Source organism: Penicillium maclennaniae, assembly GCF_028827695.1.
Source record: "Penicillium maclennaniae strain IBT 15551 chromosome Unknown utg000007l:1.0-4884863.0:1.0-4888362.0, whole genome shotgun sequence".
In the NCBI taxonomy this organism is placed as follows: Eukaryota; Fungi; Ascomycota; class Eurotiomycetes; order Eurotiales; family Aspergillaceae; genus Penicillium; species Penicillium maclennaniae.
In genome coordinates, this window is record NW_026623219.1 from 553,997 (window position 1) to 566,080 (window position 12,084).

The 12,084-nt window shown below is 51.9% G+C and overlaps 5 protein-coding genes across 5 annotated transcripts; 2 read left to right on the top strand and 3 right to left on the bottom strand.

Annotated features, from left to right (window-relative positions):
- Positions 1-172: 172 nt before the first annotated feature.
- N7477_007414 (uncharacterized protein) lies at positions 173-1,608 on the top strand (the record flags this gene model as incomplete). The annotated part of the gene is made up of 3 exons (XM_056969077.1): positions 173-483; positions 536-816; positions 878-1,608. 3 exons carry the CDS (start codon positions 173-175, stop codon positions 1,606-1,608), a joined length of 1,323 nt encoding a protein of 440 aa, XP_056819109.1.
- Positions 1,609-2,043: 435 nt separating this feature from the next.
- On the bottom strand, positions 2,044-5,266 carry N7477_007415 (phosphatase family protein; the record flags this gene model as incomplete). The annotated part of the gene is made up of 5 exons (XM_056969078.1): positions 2,044-2,435; positions 2,491-3,160; positions 3,303-4,606; positions 4,659-4,672; positions 4,725-5,266. The coding sequence occupies 5 exons, from the start codon at positions 5,264-5,266 to the stop codon at positions 2,044-2,046; spliced, it is 2,922 nt and encodes a 973-aa protein (XP_056819110.1).
- A 564-nt stretch (positions 5,267-5,830) lies between these two features.
- Positions 5,831-6,790, top strand: N7477_007416 (Dcp1 family protein; the record flags this gene model as incomplete). The annotated part of the gene is made up of 1 exon (XM_056969079.1): positions 5,831-6,790. One exon carries the CDS (start codon positions 5,831-5,833, stop codon positions 6,788-6,790), a length of 960 nt encoding a protein of 319 aa, XP_056819111.1.
- Positions 6,791-7,082: 292 nt separating this feature from the next.
- N7477_007417 (bifunctional triacylglycerol lipase/ester hydrolase) lies at positions 7,083-8,194 on the bottom strand (the record flags this gene model as incomplete). Its single annotated transcript, XM_056969080.1, has 3 exons — positions 7,083-7,362; positions 7,433-7,617; positions 7,670-8,194. 3 exons carry the CDS (start codon positions 8,192-8,194, stop codon positions 7,083-7,085), a joined length of 990 nt encoding a protein of 329 aa, XP_056819112.1.
- Positions 8,195-8,816: 622 nt separating this feature from the next.
- On the bottom strand, positions 8,817-12,029 carry N7477_007418 (SMEK family protein; the record flags this gene model as incomplete). The annotated part of the gene is made up of 9 exons (XM_056969081.1): positions 8,817-9,383; positions 9,452-9,888; positions 9,935-10,102; positions 10,153-10,953; positions 11,009-11,335; positions 11,386-11,435; positions 11,512-11,593; positions 11,672-11,768; positions 11,916-12,029. The coding sequence occupies 9 exons, from the start codon at positions 12,027-12,029 to the stop codon at positions 8,817-8,819; spliced, it is 2,643 nt and encodes an 880-aa protein (XP_056819113.1).
- Between the last annotated feature and the right edge of the window lie 55 nt (positions 12,030-12,084).

The window sequence follows — 12,084 nt, forward strand, 5'->3', positions numbered from 1 at the left end:
GTTTTGATTCTAGTCCTGATTCTAGTCCGAATTCTAGTCCCAATTCTAGTTCCAGTCCTAGTCCCAGTCCTAGTCCCAGTCCTAGGCCCAAGCCCGAGCCTGACGCCAAAGCACAGCAAAGCACAGCAAAGCACGAACTCCTCAATATACATGGAGGAACACCTCTCACATCATGGCCGATCCACTACGTCGCCGTATTCCACGCCTGGATTCCGGGCAGCGTCGTAACTCCACGCTATCTGACTCCATCTCCGAAGCTCGCAACTCTATCCGCTCTTCCACCGATGGCCTCTTCCTTCCCCGCGTAGCCAAGGGAGAGGACCCTGCGACCGAGGAGTCGCACTGGCATTCGGCACCGCTGGGCCTAGCGCTGCTGCCGGCCATCGCTGGCGTCTTCTTTCAGAATGGCAGTGTCTTTGTCACTGATGTCACATTGTTGATTCTAGCTGCGGTTTTTCTAAATTGGTCGGTCCGATTACCATGGTACGTTCATAATCTCCTTTGTATAAAGTTCCCGAGCTAAGATCGGTTCCAGGGACTGGTATCGCTCGGCCCAAGCCATCCAGCGTGACACTAGGTTCGAGGCTCCCACCGATCCCATTGAAATCGACCTAGATGAGGCCGATGAGACTATCGAGACTAGTGATAGTCACGATAGTCCCCAGTTGGCTCAATCCGGCCCCCAGAGCCACCACCTGCGTGCTTCGGCTGAGGCAAAAGCTGTCAAGGAACTCCAGATCCATGAATTGGCTGCCCTGGCCGCATGCTTCGTCTTTCCTCTGATCGGCGCTTGGCTACTCCACGGCATTCGAGGCAGTCTGTCCCGACCATCAGAAGGCCTCGTTTCGAATTACAACCTCACCATCTTCCTCCCTAGCGTCCGAGGTCCGCCCCGTCGCCCACCTTCTAAAACTCGTACAAGCCCGTACGCTCCATCTCCAGCGCGTCGTAGCATCCGCCGACAATGAAGTCGAGTCCGAGAAAGTTCAGGACCTCACCACCCGACTCGAAGAGCTAGAGGCCCATGTCGCCAAGGCTGCCGCCGCCCGTCTCGAGTCGAGCTCGAAAGTTCACTCCCAGGAGACAGATGCTCCGTCTCTCATTACTCAGGCAGTCGTCGAGACTCGCCGAGCAGTTCAACCAGATATCGAAGCACTCAATCGCGCCGTCCGCCGCTACGAGAAACGCACAGCTCTCACCAATCACCAGGCCGATATGCGCTTCCAAGAACTCGAAATGCAAGTCCACGACGCCATTGCCCTAGCCGCTGCTGCGCAGCGCTCTAGTATTTCTCGTCGCCAGAGCTACGCTTTCATTCTGATCGACTGGGCATGCGCCTGCATCGTCGTTCCTGTGCAACTCTTCCTCTCTATCTTGAACCTCCCGGGCCGAGCAGCAAGTTGCTGTCTACTGATAGTCAAACAAATGATAGGCGGTCACCGTCCATCCCCGTTACGCTCCAGACCGAGCAAAGGGAAGACTATATCAAGACGTCGGAATCACTCTCCCCAACCATCTCGCGCCCCAAGTGTCTCACCCCTGGTGCAACATATTTCCAGTTCCCCGAACGGAAAACGCCGCAAGCCTCAAACCTTGCAGAGCATCTAGCATTTCTTAGGTAATAAGATCAATTTTCGGGTTTCATTTTGCATAATTTCGGGATTTTTCGGACGGTGCCTCGTTGGGCATATGTATTGGCATTGGAAACAGGACAGTATGGAATAAGGGCAGGGAATGGGCGGATTGCAGAGATATCCACAGGCGTATATATTTGACTTCCAATCTACCTTTCGATCACCTCGATCAGGCCACTCCATGGATTATAAATATGGATTCAGTCGACCGTAATATCCTGTAGCATCGAAAAATCATCAGTCTATTCGAAGAAGTATAATTGGGATCGCGGAATGCAAACTATACATGAAAACCTCAACACATCAAACATTTGAAGCAGAGTCTATCCCCCCGTGTACACGAAGCTACATTGCTGAAAAAGAGGCCTCCGGAGCGTCTACCAACAACGATAGAGCCAGTTTACGTTGATTATCGACCACCCGACGGTCCACGCTCATCCACACCAACCATCTTCAAGAACGGCTCTATGATACTCTTCTTCCGTTCATCAGATGCCCGTCTCTCCTTTTCCTTCGTTGGGACAGGCACAGAGGCCGAAATGAGCACGCGAGCAAAAATGGACGCGTACGAAGACTCGACAGCTTGGCGGCGCGCTGCGGGCTGAGATGCGGTACCCCCAGATGGTTCGGATCCGCTTACAGTCGGTGCACGCTTGCGGCGGAAACTACCTGCGACAATGAATGCTGCGGCGGAGGCAGGTGTTGGGGTATGAGATTGGGATTCAGAAGTGTTCCCTTCCTTCGATTTGAAGTCAACGTCGGCAGGTTGTTCTTTGTGATTTGATGAAGAGGTTGGTTGCGCTGTTGATGGAACGGGAGCGACTTCGTTGGCGATCCGGGCCAGCATGAATGTTACAAAAGTGAAGGAGACACTGTGTGCGGGCGAGTACGCTAGACTTTCGAGGACCCAGGCTTGGGACTCTTCCCATGTTCGAGGCGGAGCTTTTTGTTTTTCGCGCGCGAGCATGTGCTGCTCCATCTTGCCAGACGGATGCAGTGACAATGCCGTCGCTGAGGGAATTGAGGAAGACGAGCAGGGTTTCGGAGAGGATCTCGAGACGGTGCAGGGATGGAATCTCCGGTGCGAAAATGGAGGACAGTGATTTGTTGGTGTCGAGGGCTTCGCGGACTGAAGCGAGGAGAGGTGCTCGCTCGCGTTGTTCTTTCAGGGTCCATGTATCTGACTCGAAGGGCCATGCCGCTCCGGATGGATCTTTGACCCAAGGCGGTTCTTCTCCAGACTCGCCATTCGTCATACTCCATTCTGCTACTGCACGTTCTGCCAGCTCGGAAATGGACTCGGTCAACCGGAAAAGCTCTCGCGGAGCTGATAACCGCACTTCATGCTCGCTTTTGGACAGCGGGATAGTTCCATCTGTTGCAAGGCTCCTGGCACCAGCCTCTGGCATGCGTGTTAACTCATCAACACTGCATCCAAAGCATGTGGGTAGCCATTGTCCGGATACAGAGATGAAATGATCCCGACCACTGTCCACACGCAAGACGAGGATCTCTTCCAGCTTGATCTTTTTGAGGTTCAGTAGGCGGACTTGCTCAATAAGGCGTACGTGCGCAGTGATATCGACATGAGCCACTTCTCCGGGGGGGCAAAGTGTGGCTGCCAGCAGCGCCTTTTCCTCCAGAATGACTCTCGCCAACATGATTTACCTTAATGTCAAGCCAAGACGGGGTTTCGTTTTTGTGGTCTCCTTCGAAGCCAGGCCGTTCGGCGAATGAGAAGGTCGCCGAGGTACTGCTGGTATTGGCAATGGTCAAAGTCTTGTGAACAGGAACGTCGTAGGACACAGTGCCAAAATCGACAGTATTCGAGTCTAGTTCTGATCGCTTTTCGCCGGCCTGGATATCGACCACCACCGTGAGGCCGGGTCGGGATTCGTTCTCGGCCTTATCCAATTCGCGTGCCACCTCTTGATGGACCTTGGCCTTGAGGCTGGGGTTGACCGCATCGATGTTCAAGGTGAATATTGCGTCCAAAGGCTTGTGGTCGGATGACAGGATGCCTTGATGGGAAATATAATGGTGCAGACGAATAACGTCCTCCACGGGGTCCTTGCTGGGGTCCTGAGAGGAGTTTGTTGCCGCATCATCATCGGAGTTATAGTTATCGACATCGGCAGCACCGTCCGAACCGTCTCCACCGTCCGCGCCATCTGTTTCGGGGTCATATTCAAACAAGACATTGTCGTCTGCAACCGCTTTGTCCAAGCCACGAGCCTCCATTTCTTTGTCACGCTTTCGAGCCTCTTCTGTTTCCCGATACTGTTGTTCATACTTGAGCATGTCTCGTCTGGATCGGTAGAGAATTCGATCACACCAGCTGGGACCACGACGCTTCTCGCTGGAATCGAACATTGCGACGCTTCCAACATCGTATTTGTATGTCGGCAAGAATGAGATCTGGCCCTCGTTCCACCCTCTGTGGAAGGCAGTTCCTTTCTTCTGTTGCATCCGTAGTTGATCGTGGACGATAAGAGAAGAAATCGTTGTTTGTAGAGATGCAGGATCGTTGTGAGGATCGATCTCTTCGTCGCTCACAGGTTCAGCATATTCATCTCCTTCCATAGGCGATGGCAGGTTAGATTCAGGCTCGGCATTAGCATCGACCTTGGAGCTCCGGCGACTGCTCGACTTTTGCTGCTCCTGGCGCGCAGTATCATAAGCATTGACTGTGTGTCGAGCCAGACACTGCCGCACATCATCGCCCGAAATGTCATCAAGTCGGTAATTCAAGTCACCGAACCAGAAAGCGAAGTCTTCGTCGCCGATCAGGTCGGCTTGGTTATTTTGTGTACGTTCCGGATCAGCCGACTCAAACTTGGTGCGTGAAACAATTTGAGATGCATCCCAGTTGCGCCTTTCTAGACTTCCCTTGTCTGATCCAGCCGCCAAATGGGCGTTCACAAAGACTAAACGGGTAGTTTCACCCAGTACCACACGGGTTGCCACGGCACCTTTATTGCCCATGTAGCCCATCAGTCCCGTTCCCACAGAACTCGTACTTACAGACGAGATACTTTCTGCGATTGACGGGGATGCATAGATAAGGAGCAAGAGACCGAGCAATTGAACCTCGGAAACGAGTTGATATGCCGAGGAAGCGTTTTCTGGACAGCATCTTTCCATCGGGTTGATGGCCCGGAGTCGGTATAGGGTCGCAAGGCCTCGGTCGGAGAAGAAATATCGACAATTTCCTGCAAGCCCAGAACATAGAGGTCGATCGCCTCCGGGCTGCATTGGAAGGGTTTTGCCGACTTTCCCTCCTTCTGAGCTTCCTCATCGGTTTCTTCAGAGGATCCACTAGATCCATCCGTCGTAATATTTTTTTGAAAGTCTGAGCCCTTTAAGCCCGAAAACTTCTCGCATACTCCTTGGCCTTGGACGAACCACTTGCCAATATCTTGCTCGGTGCCGGAGATTGCGGCCACATTCCATGTGCCAACCTTGATCCGGATCGTCCGCCGGCAGGTGTATTCATCTTTTCTTGCTTTGACCGCGCGGGAGAGAGATAAGAGATCAACGCCTGGGGTATCGGTGTCTTCCAAGTTCTCCGCATTGGGTTCTTTTGGGTCTTCCGTAGGAGGCGACGCTCCTCGCGAGTTATCGAGCACCATGTTGAAATCAAAGCGTGTTATCGAGTCAGTGAGCTTTTGAGGAGGATTCTCATGACTCGAGGTTGTGGTCTAGATGAATGCGACAATGTATATAGGCAGGTCTATACAGCTGCACTATTTGCGACAACCTGGCGCTGCTGTCACTTTTGGCGGAAGATAGCTCGGTGCAGGAGGTCTGGAAGCAAGTACGGTGCGAGATGAAAGTAACAGTAAGATCAATCACGAATGATCGAGTGAGAGTGATCAATGGGTGTTCGTCTCATGCGAAGCTCAGTGCGGCGAGATTCGAAGGGCGGGGGTCGGCATCATGCGGGTGCAAACACTCGGGGGAGGTGAATGAGAAGACTGAGGAGCTGAGATGAATTGACTAGTAGATGCGATCAAGACTATTGCGAAGATAAGCCGGAGCACCTGGTAGAAAGAGTCGCGAGGTGTAAGGCGGAGAGCTCAACGATGACGATATGCGTGGAATTTCCCTTCCACTCGCAATAGGGTCGGATCACCTCTCCACGCCTCTTCACCACGTCTTCATTTTTCTACACTTTACATCTCCACGCAGCCACCATGGCTTCCCACAAATCACGGCGACAGAATAATCACCACTACTCCAATAATCACACCGACTATGAATCCGATACGGTCTACGTCTCCGACATGCAGAATCAATTACCACCGCTTCGCTCTAACGAGGAGCTGAACCTCTTGGTTCTGCAGCGTCATAACCCTTCTATCGCCTCGATCCTCTCTCTGGCCCCTTACTCAGTCGTCTATATCTTTAGTCCCACCACGCGGGGGTGGGAAAAGATGAAAGTAGAGGGCACTATGTTCGTCTGCCAGCTGACCCCGGGTAGCCTGGGTGAAGATCGATACTCCGTATTTGTGTTGAACCGATCAGGCCTTCAGAATTTTGAACTTCCTCTTACAGAAAGTGAGAATGTCGAATTGACAGAGACCTACGTGATCCTTAAAGCGGACGAAGCCACCGAAGGCGAGAGGGGTACCAACGGAATCGCAGGCGGCGGCCAGAACGGTAACTCCACGGACGTGCGCATTTACGGTATTTGGATATACCAAGAACCTCCGCCTAATTCGACTGCCGATGCTCGCACTATAAACGCCGACCTGATTCGCCAGTGCGCCGCCCACGCTGGACAGAGCTTGAAGATGGCGCGCCAGCGTCTCGAGGAGACGCGTCAAAATGGCATGCACGTTGCTGCCGCGGCAGCAGAGATGCAAAAACCACCTGTGGAAGAAGCACAAGCCAGCACGGCCATGGGCCGTCAGATGTCCCTGAAGGACTTATTCGGGCAGCAGCGAGCAGAGGACGATGGATGGAGCGTCCGCGCACACCATGTCAGTCCTGAGCAACATCAGCAACAACTGTATCAGAACATGAACCCTTTGGTACATCCTCAACATAACCAGCAGCCACCTGCGCAGCCACAAGGTCAGGCGGATGTCCTGGGCGATTTGTTTCGAAGAGCCGGGATCGCATACCAGGGAGGACAGGGGAATCGAGTGTGATTACGTTCTTTTCTTCCTGTGATCATTCTAGCATGTTGCATCTGAGGAGTATGACTTGATCTTTGGTTTCATGAATATCCATGCCTTTCCTAACATGATCGGAAGGAAAGGCGGCGCGTCGCTTGAGATACCCGTGATAATATGTCCATAAGATACCCAGCAATGCAGGTAGCTGCAATTTTTTTTTGGGCCCCCTGATATTTGCTCTCTAGACGTCCATCTATATATTTGTCATATCCTCTATCATGTCTGCAACCTTGCGAGCCATGATCTTACTATGCTCTGCTTCTTATTAGCACCCAGACTTGAACTCCGTAGGCGTAGACTCGAACTCACTTAAACAGAAGGCATGAGGCAAACCCTCTTCACAAACAAACATCCTCGGCCCAGAGCCCTCTTTCTCCCCTCGAGCCGCAATGATATCGTCCCTCGTCTTCTCCGCAACCCAGTGATCATTCACACCAAAATAGAAGAACATCTTCGTGATAGGCTCGCGCGCATGAGCAACACCCCATACGTCATCAGCCCATTTATCAGACGTGATGGTCCGCATCTCATCAGCAGCCATGTGCCTTTATTGAACCATTAGATCAAATCAGACCAACGAAGAAGACGAAGTGGAAGTGAAAGTGGAACACATACAAAGCCTGCCTAACGCCTCCACGACTCCTCAAAAAGGTACACGTCGTATCCAAGGCATGCTCCGGAGGATCGTTCATCACAACCCTCACAACAGACCTCAAAGCAACCATTGGCAGAGTAAAAGTAAGCAACCTCGCAAAGAACCCAACAACCAAAGCCAGCCTCGGGATAATCGACAAAAGACCCTAGAAGCAATTAACAAAAACTCACCCCACCAAAGGGAAAGGATATGCGTACTGTCAGTTTCTGACCAGACGGCGAAGCAGCAATATCCATCACAGTCGGAAACAGCATAACGCCTCCGACGATATCGAAAGAACTATTGCTTTCGCGGTGTCGTCTAATGACTTCCATGGCTATATAAGCGCCCACAGAATGTCCGATCAGGATTACTTTCCGGTTTCGCGGCGCGTTGGAAGCAAACCCGTTCATGACGATGTCAAGGCGCTGATGAACGAAGCAGACCTGGTCTTCCAGGTCATAGAGCTTAGAGTCCCCTCTTCTAGATTTGTTTTGCGAGTTGAGATCATTGGAAGAGAGATTTTCATCAACTTCAAAGCCTCCAAGGCTGCACCCGTAGATTTGATAGGCGGGTTTGCTCTGGTTCGAAGTTTCCCCCAGGTTTTGCGCTAGGAGTGAGAGGAAAGGGTGGTAGTAGCCGATTAGACCTGGATTACCTGATATGAAGAAGATTGATGTTTCTGCTGAAGACGGTGATCCTGTATAGGTGCAGAATGTATTTGGGGTGATCTGAGGGTCCATGGCTTTTGCTTTTGGCGGGGACGTAATTGTGTAGAGCAAGGTTGATGAGGTGTGTCCAAGCCGAAAAGTGACGGAAGTTCTCAATTCAAATTAGAGATTAGAGAATTGAATTGGTGAAGTGCTCGGAGAACTGTTTTGTGGAATGTCGCAATAGGAAGGACGTTGATGCACCGGACGGGATTGCGAACACGGAGCCAGTGGATCCGCCATGTGAGCCGGGCCGAGCTCCAGACCGTGATCTACACATTTATACAGATCTGGAATAAGTAAGATAGCATCTTAAATGCAATGTATTGTGAGAGGTCCCGACTCCCCGACCTAAGCACCACCCCGGACCCGGATTCTAACCCCCGTCAAAAAGGAATAGCAAAAAAAAAGGAAGCCGAGGTCGGATCCAATGCATAGACTCCCGAGCGCAATGTACATCATTCATCCCAGATCACCAACAAAAAATACAGCACCGCTGGTTATGGACCGCCGAGGGAAGAAAGGACAAAGAAATGGATCGCCAAATAGCAGCAAAAAGCAGAAAATACAGAGGGGCTCTGGAATCTGGTATCTAGCTCGCCAAGTCGAAATCAAAAAAAAAAAGGGGAAGGATGTGAGGCGGCTGGGTATCTGATCAGCCTTCACCCTGGCTGTCGTCGCGATGGTTTTCCTTCTCGCTGGTGCTTGATGGGGCGTCTTCGCAAGATGGCTCATCGGGAAGAGATGGCTTAACCGCTGGGCCCAGGTTGATGGCGATTCTCTTTGGCGCCGCGTTGGCGCCTAACATGGTGCTCTTTTCAGCGGACCCGATCGAGCCGATTGACATGGTCTTCTTCCGGTGGATTGAACCAGCACTGGAATTACTACTTGTAGAGCTCCGGCGCTTGGGTCCAGTGGCAAGTTTGACCAGCTCATCCTCGTCCTCTTCCTCGCGGCGGCGTTTTTCGGCGAGGCGTTCAAGAACAGGGGGATTCTGCGTTGGCGAGGTGGGGGTGACGGTCGCTTCAGAGGAATTCTCACCCTGGACAGCTGCCACTTTTGATGGCTGATCTTCTGCAAGTCTGTGTGGGTCGTCCTCGGGCTTAGTATCCATCGCATCTTCATCGTCATCATCTGGATAATCAACCAGTGGCTTGACCAATGGAGAAGCAGATCCATTGACGGTACCAGCAGTAAGAGCAGCACGATTTTCCTGTTGCCACTGGGGTTCGAATCAGTTTGGTGTTCACACAAAGGGGGTCAGATTATCAGGGAACACAATTCACTCACCTCATCTTCGTCATCGGATCCAGCGAAGTACTCCTCTTCCGTCGCGTCCAATTCCTTCACACCCTGCCAGCGCTGACCGTTCAAGGGCATTTGCTGCGGTGTATCACTCTCATCTTGGCTAAAGAGCGTAGATTCGGCCTCGGCACCATAGCCTTGCATCTGATCATAGCGCAGGATGAGATTTTGGAAGGTGTCAACGTAGGTAATTCGTTTAAGCTTCTCACGGTACTTCTCAACCACATGGACGATAAATGGTTTAATGTTTTCCCGTTTGATGAATTCGAAAAGCTCGAGGCAGGCGGAGTTGAGAAGGTTGTCACGGGGCATGGTTTCGAGGACGATATCAAGAATCAAGCCAAAGGTATTGTTATGCGTCATGAGGGCTTGGTAAAAGGTATCTTGGAGGCTAATAAGTGTGCGGAAAAATTTGAGGGCAACTAGTTCGGTCAGTGACTGGGTCCAGGGTGCAAGCAGAACACCTACCTAGCTTCACGGTTTTCTGAGGGGCTGTGAGCAGTTGGGCCACTCGAGGAGCAAGCTGTTCACTGTGGATTGCATTACGGGTGCGGAAGAGATGTTGACGGACGAAAAAGGTGAGGATGTCAACAAGATGCGAGTAAAGCGTGACTTCTTGGAAGGTCAAGTCATTAACTGCGCATGGTTAGCTCAGACCTTCTTGGCTGACGTGGTGTATAACTCACGGGAGGCACGGTTGGCAAGTTGTTTTAGTGGCTGGAATAGTCGCTTGGAAGATTCATCGAAATGTTGCTGAACAAATGCATCAGAGAGCAGGTTGGAGGAGCGGACTTTAAAATAATCGGGACCAGCCCGTGCGAGCGGATCCTGCAGGGGAATCTGAGGATCCAGGAGGATCTTGATCGCATCAGCGAGTTGATTCTTCACACCGAGGTCGGTCTCCGCATGAAGTAGATCGATCAAAGTATCCGTGAGTGGTGTCTTCTTCTCGTTGACTGCCTTGAGCATATACCCGCGCATCATTACAGGGTCATGATCCAGCAATGCTACCAGAATATCGATGCCCGTCGTGCGCATGGCAGGATTGGGATGCTTCACGGCGAAGGCGATGACTGCGAACAGTCCGTGACTGATGAAGTTGCCAAAGAGCTGGGCCCGCGACGGAGCCTGTAAATTTTTCGCAATTCCAGCACACTGATGGAGAAATTGAACCGCATCGTCCTTGCGCTTGCCGTCGGTGTTTCTGGGGTCAAACACGGAAAAGAGTTCGCGCAAGAAGACGGCGTTCGACTGGATGTGATTGACAATTTCCATCTGATTGAAAAAGATGAGGGAGTTGAGCACGGAAAATGTCGGATCGTCTAGGATCCGCGCGAGGACCACATCCTTCAGGTATTGCAAACGCCAAGTACTGCGAATCTTTCGCCGAATCTGATTGTCCTTGATGGGAACGACTTCCTTGTAACGCGACTGATCTGCGAGATATTGTCGGTGGTTTGCCTTGTGTGTTGGAAATTCGGGGTCATCTGCGAATCACAATTAACATTTTGCTTCTACACCCTCCTTCGATGGAACACGTACATTCCAGAGCCCCGACCACTCCCAGTATTATATGGTCGGACACTACCATCTCGATAATGGCATTATCGTTCAAGAGAATCAGAGATTTCATGATGTTGCAGAGGCGATGTAAATCAGTTAGACTCTCCAAGTCCTCCGCTGTTGACACCAAGGGAACCAATTTGTTGATGTAGTCGTCACGAATAAGAAATTTCGATAGCGCGTCGCGACCGTTCTGTGTCATGCTGGCGGCTCGGACGATCTGCTCAATTTCAGGGAGATTGCCCAGATCCGGCGCGGGCAATACGATGGATTGGTAGCTATCGAGGTCGTCTGAGAGGGCGTCGTCTGCGACTTGAATTAGAAATGCGCAAAGCCAGCAGGAAAATCGGACTCACCGGCTGTGGCTATGCTCAAAAGATGTTGCTGAACAGTGTTGACGAAGTCCCTGATGTCGGAGATGATCGCGACGGTCAGTCGAGTGCGCGCACAAACACACCGCGGGCATTCGGGAAAACTCTCACCATATCACCGCGCATCCCTCGGCCTCTTGAAAACTCAGCGCCATATCCGTGCCATTTTGTTCCGTCCAGACAATCAAGGTCTCTGATCGCGTGATACAAGTCAGTCAAACCATATTCCTTCTTCGGTGCCACGGTCAGGCGGAAGTGGTGGGACAGAAACCTTGCTGTTTTTGATAGCCATCATCTTTGGTGATCTTGGTCTCGAGCAAAACGCGCTGCGGTTGATCTTCCGATTCGACATATATTCGTGGTTCCTCCTGTGATGAGCGTGGCGCGGGTTAGCGACGGGTTGCCGATGCTGGAGGGAGGGGGAAAAGACGGAAAACGGAAGAGACAGCACGCGCCCTGGTCGTCGCGGTCGCGACAAAGGCGGCGCATGCAGGAACGAAGGAATCAGAGCTTACCCCCATGATTGTGCCGGTACAGAAACCGGTGCCGCGATCAAACCAGTCATTATTCCTCAGCTCGTAGACCTTGACCCGTTTGCGACCGTCGGGCGGCTGTAGGTCCAGCGCCATGATCCGGTAGGAAAGTGGCAACTCGGCACAGGCGTCTCCGGGATGAGGGCCGGGA